The 12,044-nt window shown below is 35.5% G+C and overlaps 1 protein-coding gene across 3 annotated transcripts in view; it reads right to left on the reverse strand.

Annotated features, from left to right (window-relative positions):
* The window catches only part of ADAMTS20 (ADAM metallopeptidase with thrombospondin type 1 motif 20), a 170,606-nt gene continuing 167,756 nt past the window's right edge, over positions 9,195-12,044 (reverse strand). For 2 of the 3 annotated variants that reach the window (XM_021090846.1, XM_021090843.1), the window contains one exon: positions 9,195-10,717. In XM_021090846.1, coding sequence (XP_020946505.1) covers positions 10,628-10,717 — 90 coding nt within the window. In that variant the 3' untranslated portion in view covers positions 9,195-10,627. 3 annotated transcript variants of the gene reach the window in all.

Raw genomic sequence — 12,044 nt, forward strand, 5'->3', positions numbered from 1 at the left:
TCCAATTATCTCACGTGGGAGAGCCCATCTTCCTTCTCTCAAGAATGCCACATTGCAGTTCCCGTCGTGGCGCAGCAGAAACCAATCCAACTAGGAACCATGAGGTTGCAGGTTCAATCCCTGGCCTCACTTAGTGGGTTAAGGATCTGGCGTTGCCGTGAGCTGTAGTGTAGGTCGCAGACGCAGCTCAGATCCTGAGTTACTGTGGTTGTGGTGTAGGCTGCCAGTTGTAGCTCCGATTGGACCCCCTAGCCTAGGAACCTCCATATGCTGTGGGCATAGCTCTAAAAAAAAGAAGAAGAAGAAAAAGAATGCCACATTGTTCTTATGCCCACTGCTATTTGTAATTCTTGTTTTTGGATACTTGCGGTGTACTTAAGAGTTTACAAAGAGGCATCAAAAACTGCTGGTTCAAACTCACATGAAGTCAGACATTTCACTCAATGGGAATTTCAGTGGTCACATACATTGCTTTTTCCACTAGAAGGGATCTTGTTGTCAGGCAAAAACTTGAGACTCCTGATGTTTATAGGATTGTCTAGAGAAAAAGAATTACCCATGGGTATTGAGTGAGACCTTAGTTCATTAGACACAACTTTGCCCCCATAGAAGAAGAAACTGTGGATTAAACCTGAGCTTCTGAGACTTTAAGGTATAAGAGAATCACCAGAGATTGCAAAGCCTAAAATATTTACCATCTGATTGTTGATAGAAAAAAACTTGCTGTCTCCTGCTCTAAATCAGTTTTTTTTTTAATAAATTTTAATCTTTCAAGGGATCTTGTTAAAATGCAGATTTGGATTCAGTGGATCTGGAGTCAAGACTCTTGTTTCTAATTAGATCCCAGGAGATCCTGCTGGCCCCCTGGCCACCTGAGTGCATGTTTGAAATACAGAACCTCAGGTCCCACTGAACTGGAAGCTGCATGTCTCCAGGATCCATGGATTAGCCTCATGAACATTAATGAATCCACCAGAAACACTGATTTCAAATATATATATATATATATATATATATATATATATATATAAAACCTTTGACTTCAGACAAAACTGAATCAGAATCCCACTTTCTTATTAGGCACGAGGGTGTCTGCATGCAACTCAAGCTCTCCAAGCCCCCTTTTTTTCCATCTCTAAAGTGGGTACAAAAATATTTGTTCACCCACCTCATCAACTTATGAAAATCAAACATGACAGTGGAAACAATTTATCAATAATGCTAATACATATTGAAGGTTTACTATATGCCAACCATTATGGTGAAAGGTTCAGAGAGGTAAAATAACCTGGAATTCACATTGCAAACTTGAGAAGAGTGGAACTGGTACTCAGTCTTAGCCACACATTTTATAACCATCTAATTGCGCCGCAGTGAGGTGTTTCAGCCCTATTCAAATGGTTCTGTTGGTCGATTTCTATTATTTTTTTGCAATCATATTCCAAAATACATTTTCATACATAAATGAAAGAAATCTACAACCTGGGCCCATGGGGAAAATGCTGAAACCATACGCTTGACCTTGCCAAAAAAGTCCAAAAGGAATGAAGTAAATCAAAATTGTCTTCATCCATATCCTATGTTAGAGCAACTTGGTTTAATTAAGATCAAGCTTCTAGAAATCCAGGAGTGGTCAACTCTTATGATGACTAAATCATATATTGAAGGAGATAGCAGTATTCAAGTACCTCAATTTTATGGTTTCCTGGTCTTTGAAATCACCTTTGAGTATTACTCTCAGGACTGTTTTGGCAGCACAGCCTCCATCTGCTTATAATTTCCCTTGCATTTTCATGTGTGTTTTGTTTTGTTTGTTTGTTCCAGTCCTTGCTGTTTTGCCCAGCAGGAAGTCAAATTGGGTGAATCCTTTCACCAGGCAGTTTCCATCTCTGCAACTCACTTTCATTTTCCCTTCCTGCCCTTAGTAGAGGGTCACCGCCCTGGGAAGCTGTCTTTGGAAGAGCTCTTTATAAAAGAAGCAACAGCATCCTCTACTGACCATGGCGCACAATGTCAAAAGAGCATCAATTCCCGTTAGTTTTTGACTGTGGTTTGGATCATCCTTCTTCAATGCACTGATCAATGCTTTTTATTTCTTTATTTTAGGCTGTTTTGGAATGAAAGTGAAACCTTGCTGTTTAATTATTTAAAACACTTTATCGAAGTGCATTACTGACATAAAGAACTGTACATATTTAATGTATACAACTTGATGATATTGGTGATAAGAATGCATTGCTGAAACCACAAACCGTGCCATAAACATCAGATTCAAAAGTTCTCTTCTGCTCTCTTCATTATTATTATTATTAGTGATAAAATGCTTAACATAAGATCTGCCCTCTTGAACACTGTTAGTAGGAATGTGAATTGGTGTAGCCACTGAGGAAAACAGCATGGAAGTTTCTCAAAAAACTGAAAATAAAATTACCACATGACACAGCACTTTCACTCCTGGGTACATACTCAAAAAGAACAAAAACACTATTTCAAAGAGACACCTGTACCTCAGTGTTGATAGCGGTATTATTTACAATTGTCAACAAGATATGGAAGCAAGCTAAATGTCCATCAGCAGATGAAGGGATAAAGAAGATTGGTATATGTATAAAATGGGATATTACACAGCCATAAAAAAACCCCAAAATTTTGCCATTTGCAGCAACATGGATGGAATTGGAGGGCATTGTGCCAAGTGAAATAAGTCAAACAGAAAAACAAAAACTATATGATATCAGTTACATGTGAAATCTAAAAAATGTAACGTACTAGTGAATATAGCAAAAAAGAAGCAGAGTCAGAGATGGAGAAACTAGTGCTTACCAACAGGGAGAGAGGAGGGCCATATAGAAGTGGAAGAGTGGGAGGTACAAACTATTGGTATGAGGCAGGCTCAAGGATGTGTTGCACAAAATGAGGAACATAGCTGATATTTTTTTTTTTTTGTCTTGCCATTTCTTGGGCCGCTCCCGCGGCATATGGGATGTTCCTAGGCTAGGGGTCTAATCGGAGCTGTAGCCACCAGCCTATGCCAGAGCCACAGCAACGTGGGATCCGAGCCGTGTCTGTGACCTACACCACAGCTCACGGCAACGCCAGATCGTTAACCCACTGAGCAAGGCCAGGGACCGAACCCGCAACCTCATGGTTCCTAGTCGGATTCGTTAACCACTGCGCCACGACGGGAACTCCCCTGATATTTTTTAATAACTGTAAAAGGATAGTAAATTTTAAAAATTGTATAATTTTTTTAATTTTTAAAGAAAAAAGGCCTCTCCACTATCCCTGAGATCCTAGGATTTCAAAGAAGTACACACCCCATCTCTCTACAACACACGCTTGTATTCTTTAAGACTGGTTCACAAAAGTATTATTCATGATCTCATAGGTCATGATAAAAACAGTAGTATCAGCTAACATTTAAGAAACTTCTTGGAGAGAGGATTCTAGGAAAATAGCAGAGCAGGAATCTGCTTCCCTACCTAGAAAATGATGGTACTGGTGGAATCTGTCTGGTATAACCATTTTGGACCTCTGGAAAATATTGAAGCCTTGCAACTTCCAGGGGAAAGCTTAGACAGTAAATTGTGATTCATTTTAGTCAATTTCAGCCTTTGGCTCAACAACAGCTAACCATACCCATTTCCCAGCCCCAAGGCAGACAGCCATGGATATCTTCTTTGAGAAGCTTGCATGTAGCTCAAAGGATCAAGGGTGGGCCATAAGGACTTATCCTGCAAATATCTGGGATCGATGTTCTGTTCATTATGAGCTGCTCTGATCATGAAGGTACAGACATGGAGAATGGCAATAATTTTTGAACACTTACACCCTCACAGTTGCAAGCCCCTGACCTTCAGGCTGAAGAAGCTTCCAGAAGACTTAAAGGGTCAGATCTTTTTTATCGCCTTTATTTTTATCTTTTTCCTCTTTTGGGAGCCAGACATTAAAGACAAAGACATTCAAAAGCAATTGCTTTTGAATTTAAAAAATCACTACAGCCGAAGGCACACCATCAAATTGACCAACATATGGACTGTAGGGGTCCAAGGAGGAGAAGAGAGAAGGGGATAGAGAAATTATATAAAGAAATAATGGTCAGAAACTTCCAAATCTGATGAAAAACATGAACAAAAACGTACAAGAAGCTCAATGGATTGCAAGTAAGATGAGTTAAAAGAGACCCACACTGATGTGCATTTTAATCAAACTGTCCAATGCCAAAAACAGAGAGAATATTGAAAGCACTCAGAGTGAGTCAATTCATCACATTCAAGTGATACTTGATAAGATTTTAAGCAAATTTCTAATCAGAAATTTGGGAATTCAGAAGGCTCTGGGCTAATATATTCAAAGTGCAAAGAGAAAAAAAGCTGTCATCCAAGAATTGTACAAATGGCAAAACTGTCCTTCTAAAGTGAGGCAAATTAAGACATTTTCAGATAAACACAAGCTAAGGGAGTTTGTTACCACTAGATCTGCCCTGCGAAAAACTGCCAAAAGTAGTCCTAAAGGTTGAAATGAAAGAACACTAGCTAGTAACTTAGCCGTAAGAAGAAATAAAGATGTTAAAAGGTAAATAAATCACACATTGTAAGAGCTGGCATTATTATAAAACAGATTTGTAACTCTACTTTTTGTTGTCTACATGATTTAAGACTAATGCATTACAAAACTCAAATTTCTTTTAAAGGTATACAGGCATAGTTTTGTGATATCAATAACTGAAAGAAATGGGACAGAGCTTTAAAAGAACAGAGTTTTTGTATTATTTATTATTTGCATTATATTTATTATATAATAAATATTATATTATCATATATATTTTATATATTATTAAATATATAATATTATATCATTATATTAAAAATCATTAAGTTTATATTATAAACTATATACTTTATATTATAATTATTTATATTGTTTTATTATATTAACTGCTTTAATCTTTATTTTATATTTTAATGAAATATATTTTATTAATATAATCATAGTTTTATTATTAGTTTTTGTATTATGTACTATCTATTATTATTAAAGTTAAATTGGTATAAATTCAAATTAGAGTGTTGTAATTTTAGAATGTTAAATAGAATCCCCATGGTAACCACAAAGAAAATAGTTATAGAATATCACAAGAGGGAATGAAAATACTTCACTAAAAAAAAATTGAGCAAGAAGACATTTCTTGCATAATAAGAAATGAAAGACCAAAAAAAGCAATACAATGTGTACAAAACAAACGTAAATAACAAACAGGTCACCGTAGAGGCACGGGTTTGATCCCCTGTCAGGTGCAGTGGGTTAAAGGATCCAGAATTGTCACAGCTGTGGTGGCTCGGATTCAATCCCTGGCCCTGGAACTTCCATAAGCCAGGGGTGTGGCCATAAAAAATAAAATATTTTCTTTGTTCCTGGAGGCCAGGGAAGATTCTACACTGTTAAGAATCTTGTGAGACTGAAGTAGTGAAAAGGACACAGGTATGTTTAAGATAGGTGTTTAAGGTACATGTGAGAGAGATACGGATATGGATCAGGATATAGGTATCAATGTTTAGTTGTGCTAAGGGGAACTCAAGCAGTGGCTCCTCAAGCTCTTCAGAAAACTGCAGAGGAAAATTAGTTTGGCATTTTTTTCTTTATCATACTGAGAAATAGTTAGAGGAGTGGCCAGCAGATGCCACTGTTGTCAGTTGTAAATAATTTTTCATGTTTCAAATAAAGGCTAAGTCATTGAGGAAAAACTGGGGTTATGCAGAGTATAACAAAAATAATCATATCATCTTTAAAAAGATAAGTGGCAAAGATAAGGCATAATTGGGTCTTATTATTTACCTTTAAGCAAAACAGTTAATTAGATACTTGGCAGCTAAAAGAGAGGAACTAAATTATTAGAAAAAAATTAGAAAGAACCAGTAAGTCTTAAATGTTTGAAAATAATTATCATGTTTAAAAACTAGAAGTTGATGCAATCACCAATGTTGACTATAGCTATATTTAATAGCAAATATATATCCTATCCTGATGCATGATATCAAAAAAGAGTCATATAAAACATCAATTCTATTCTTTTTTGCTACTATTGAAGCATCACAAAACAGTTTTATATTTATCAAACCTACACCCAATGGTAAATGAGTTGTTACTACAAAATTTACTATTAATTATGCTACCATCTTATATTTCCATCAATATTTGTACGTGTTGTTAAGTGTTTTAAAAATAATTTAAAACATAAAAATTAAAGTGGATCTACATAACCTATTCCTTGGAAAAAATGTGCATAGTAGCTATGGTTTACTTTTAGGCTGGCCTCACAGATTCCACAGTACCACATGATTGACATCTCCAAGAATATCTGTATCTTGCCAAACACATTCTGGTGATGCCTCTTCATTTTTAAAAAATCCCATCAAAAATCTGTAAATTTTAGCTCAAATAGATTTTTTTTTTTTCTTTTACAGCCACGCCTGTGGCATATGGAAGTTCCCAGGCTAGGAGCAAATCAGAGCTGCAGCTGTAGGCCTATGCTACAACCACAGCAATGACAGATCCAAGCTGCATCTGTGACATACACTGCAGCTTGTGGCAATGCCAGAGCTTTAATCCATCAAGCGAGGCCATGGATCCAACCCACATCCTCACGGAGACTATGTTGGGTTCTTAACACACTGAGCCACAATGGGAACTCTCAAATAGATTTTTTTTTTCATATATTTTCAGTGGAATTGAATTCCTGAGTACTTTAATTCATTCACAAAAAATATTAAATCTATTCTGTGCAGTCAATACTCTGATAGTTGCTGTGAATGATTCAGAATAGAATAAACATAGTTTCTCCTCATAAACAAAGAGTACAGTAAAGTAAAAAGAAAGGTTTTCTGTCTGGACAAATATGTACTATATTAAAAAGTTTCTACTGTTACATAAAATGATCTGTAAAATGATGAGGTTCATAAGATTGCTATAAAGATTAAGTTAGATATGGATGTAAAGTATCTCTCAATATCTGGCACAAAATAATAATAAAGGAGAAATAAATTCACAATTACAGTTGAAGAATTTCACTTTAGTAGGATTAATAGAATATGTGTATATGTATAACTGAATCACTGTTGTGGAGCAGAAGTTATCACAACATTGTAAATCAACTATACTTCAATAAAACTTTAAAAATGAAAATATATTAATGTTAACATGCTATTAGTAGACTAGAATAACATAATTAATAATTAATAATATTAGGTACTGTAATTAGAAAAATAATTGATTCTAAAATTAGAAAAATATCTCAATCAATACTACAATCATTGACACTACCATTAGAAAATCTATTTCTCTCAATAATGATATGGCAGTTAGAAAAAATATATAGAAAAAATTTGAATAATATGAAAAACTTGACATAATTTATGTGTCTGAAACTACACAAAATTACTGCAGAATACACATGATTTTCAAGTGCACATTAATATGTACTGAGGTAGACTCTACACTGGACCATTAAACAAGTCATAGCACTTCATGGAACTCTCCCTCTGCCTTGCCAAATGCTATTCTGACATCAAAAGGAAAGATCTCAAAATATGAAATTGTGCTTGAGAATTAGGAATGCATTTGTGATTTTAGCGAAAAGACTATCGATGAAATATTGAGGGTTAGAAACCATGTTATAACAAACCAAAGCTTGAATGAAAGGTAAAGACGAAGAGACCATGAGAATAGCTGTCCCTTTTAGGATCCCTTTGACCGTGAGAGGAAGAGAGGCTGAACAGGGGTGGTGGGGGAGGACATTCTTTTAAAATACAAGAGAGGTAAAGGTGGTTTTTGGATGAAAAGGAGCTCGTAGAGAGAGACGGGAAAAAGAGAGAGAATAATCTCTGGAGAAAGATCCAGGAGAATTCAGAGGGGAAGGAAATCAAGCGCTGAGTTTGGGGGATTAGCCTTTCGTGTGAGGAGGGAAATCTTTTTCCCTTAAGGAGTAGGAAAAAGTACATAAAATAAATGTGGAGCGCGCTTCTTCATAAATGATAAGTACAGAAAATTACTACACAATGCATATTAATATTTGTAAATAGTCTAAGGTATAATGCAAAAGCAGGCTTTTTGATAAGAGATTTTCAAATGTTTTAAATCACATTCACATAAAACTGTTTTACTCATGTGTTTGTTTCTTTTTTTTTATTGGGGGGAATGGGAGGCGTCAAGTATGGGGGAAGGTAGGAAAGGTGAGGAGAGGAGAGGTAAAGGGGACAAAAAAAATAAACAAGCAATTTTCAGAAAAAGAGGTTTCTTCCTAAAAGAAAGAAATATATGAAAGAACCTTCATCCAGTATAGTAATTAGATAAATATAAACTTACTGAAATGCTATCATCAGAAATACCCATTATCAGATCAGAAAAAACTGTTTCACCTGCTACCGAGGATGTGGATTGTCTAAAAATTTTGCAGTCTGCAAGGGGTAATTTAAACTGATTTAACCACTTTAGAAATGAGTACTTTGGCAATTTCTAAGGAAGTGGAAGGTGGACAAATGCATCATATCATTGTTCACAAGGGTCTGCTCCCTCCTTTGGAAGAGTCTTGTAAGTCTTCACTCACGTCCATATGTCTGGCCAGACTGCCTTGCAGAGGGGGTATATTTCCCTGCCCCACTGACTAGAATTTGGTCATGTGACTTAATTTGGCCAAGTGAATATGAGCAGACTCAGATGCTCCTTCTATGAGCAGAAGCTTTTAAAGGCATTGCAAATTTTGTCAGCCTCCTGCCCATATTTCCATGAAATGGGTGTGTAATAGGAGTTGTTTCCATCCCAACTACAATTTGAATAAATTTTTTTTTAGAATTTCTAAAGTGACTTTAGAGTTAAAGGTTTTTTTTAGGTGAAGGGTTCTTTTTTTATACCTAAGTAAAATGAAAACAAAGTCTTAAGGGAGTCCCATCATGGCACAGCGGAAACAAATCTGACTAGGAACCATGAGGTTGTGGGTTCGATTCCTGACCTTGCTCAGTGGGTTAAGAATCCAGCGTTGCTGTGAGCTTAGGTGTAGGTCGCAGAGGCGGCTCAGATCTGGCGTTGCTGTGGCTGTGGCGTGGGCCGGCAACTGTAGCTCCGGTTTGACCCCTAGCCTGGGAACCTCCATATGCGGTGGGTGCAGCCCTAAAACAAAAAGAAAAAAAAAAGTCTTAATGTACCACACAAATATGTTTATTATTTAAATGTTTATAAATTATAATATTTTATCTATGAACAAAAACATTTCTAGAACATGTTACATATTTTGTATTAATGTTTGTAACTGGTTTTAAGCACATAGTGCAAAATACTTCATTTCTGATACAGAGATCCCTAAATGTTTATCTAACCACATTGGCACAAAATCGCTTTAGTACCTTATATGGTACAATATACTCTTAATAAACATTTGGAAAAGAAAAACTTTGTGGGTAAAACTAGCATACTACTATTTACTTGCAAAAAAATCTATTAGTAGATTGAGTTGTCTTGGTTTATAGAGCAGGCTGTCATAGAAAAATATCATTTGTGTATGATTCTTTTATAATCATATTATTATATAGCACATAATTAAATTATTCACCTGAAAAATATCTTAATACCTGAGGACTTGCCCATGAATCATTAATTTTTTATATTATCTCTTATGTTCTATGTTTGAGAAACCTCAGATGAAATCTGAATATCTCTAATAAAATTTTTGCTTATGTAAATATAATTTTATGTTTCCCAAAATAGGACCTTCAGAATTTCAATAATTCTTACTTCTCTACTTGATTAATAAAATACAGCACATAATTTTAGAAAACAATTTTTAAGAATAGACATATGTATGAAATATAAAGACAATATAAACATAAAAACAATGTACTGCTCTTATAAGTACAATCAAATTAGAGGTAGGTGTTTTAAGTCAAATTCTGCTAAATCATATCTCCTCCTGTATTATACCCACAAATTTCATGTTTAGTACTTAACACAAGCATATATTTTAAATGCAAATTATACCACATTTTTAGAATGATTTTTCAAAGCACCATAATGCACAATTAAAAATTAAAAGGAATATAAAACAAGGTATCTAAGCTGTATCAGTAGAAGTATAATGGCTATATACTTTTTTAATGTAACTATTGTTTGCTGTGCTGTTCACCTGCCAGATTCAATAATGTTTATGGTAGTTTTAAATAATTTCATTTTCCTAATTTTTACTTGCAGTATTTTAACAAGTAAAACATTTCATTGTACAGTAGATTATTGCGTAGAGATTTACATGTGCATTTATAGGTATAGCAAAATTGTGGTCCAGTCCAAGCTGTTAACAGGAATATTATCTTGGTATAACTCACTCAAACATCCCTGTATGCCCTACTCTAAATTTTTATGTCCTTTTAAGGATCCCAATTAGAATCACATATTGTTCAGTTTACTTTGAAAGCCTTGAGAAAGTAAGCAGTGATATGATTCCCTGATGAGCACCTTGAAAAAAAGGCACAGACAGTTTAGACCTGGAAATCTCAGGAAGGGAAGAACAGAGAAACAAGCACCAGCTATTTGCAGGTTCCAGAGACTGTCTCCTCTTTGGGACACATTGCCTGCTTCTGAATGTTCATATGACTTGAATCGGGAGACCAGTAGTCATGTGAGGAATACATTTGCCACAGAACCCTCCGCATCTGCCAAACACTTTAGTTCCATCCTGAAAATAGGAAGAGGCAGAGATAGAGGAGAATTTGTTACAAGCTGGTACCTGCATGCACAGGGCAGAAAAAGCAAATGCTTTGAATCTTGTGGTTGAACAGGTTAGCCAAAGGGTTCTACAACAATTGCACCTGAGGTCAAAGGTCATGCCATTTTGAGATTAGCTGAAATTGGTAGTCATGGGAATTTGACAATGTGAGGTTCAAATTGGCTACTTGATTATAAACCACACTCTAATTCAGACAAATCATCTCAGTCCACATATTTTTCATCAAGGTATCTATTTGCTTCATTCAGTGAGTTTATTAAAATCTCTCCCAATTTGTTGTCCAATATTTACATGATTTTATATGATTCTCACAGACTAAATATATTATGTCAACTTGACCTTAACTGTATACAAGTCTTATTAACCTCAAACATAGACAAACACTGTCGATGGTGCTGATTTATGTGCAAATAGGTGGGAACACTTATAATGCAGATCCTGATGTACTACAGAGTCATGCTCTAAGACATATAACTGTAAGTACCAGGAGCCATCTCATAAAGTGTACGTGCTAGTACACCACCCAGCAGCGAACTTAAATGGATTCTACTTTACACAATACATGCGCTATAGATAAAACTCAGATAACAATGCTATCTAGATAAAGATAGAGGAGGAGTTCCCATCATGGCACAATGGATCAGCAGTGTCTCTGCAGCACCCAGGTTCAATCTCCAGCCCAGCCCAGTGGGTTAAGGATCTGGTATTGCCACAGTTATGGTGTAGGTCACAACTGCAACTCAGATTTGATCCCTGGCCCAGGAATTCCATATGCTACAGGATGGCCAGAAAAGAAAAAAAAAAAAAAAAAAAAAAGGAAAGAAAGAAAATATGTATACAATCATAAAAAAGTCCTATTTCTTGAAGAAATTATAAAGGATATTTGTTAAATAGCAAATGTCTCCAACATCATCCCCATCACTAAAAGCAGTGAGGCAATTAAATCAAAAAATTTTCCCTTGTTTTGAAAGAGTAACACTTACAAACCCTAAATAATGAAAGTATAGCTAAAAGTACTACCTTTTTTTCTGAAGTACCTGTGTTTCAAGGCATTAGCCGCAAACTTCAGCTAATTAAATCTATATGCTCTAGCATATAATTTCATGTTCAGATATTTGTAGCCTGTATATGAATTTGTATGGGTATAATACATAAGCGCATGAATAAAAATGAACTTAGGAGTTCCTGTTGTGGCTTAGTGGTAGCAAACCCAATTAGTATCCATGAGGATGTGGGCTCCATCCATGGCCTCACTCAGTGGGTTAAGTATTCGGCA

The sequence above is a fragment of the Sus scrofa genome, chromosome 5, assembly GCF_000003025.6.
Source record: "Sus scrofa isolate TJ Tabasco breed Duroc chromosome 5, Sscrofa11.1, whole genome shotgun sequence".
In the NCBI taxonomy this organism is placed as follows: Eukaryota; Metazoa; Chordata; class Mammalia; order Artiodactyla; family Suidae; genus Sus; species Sus scrofa.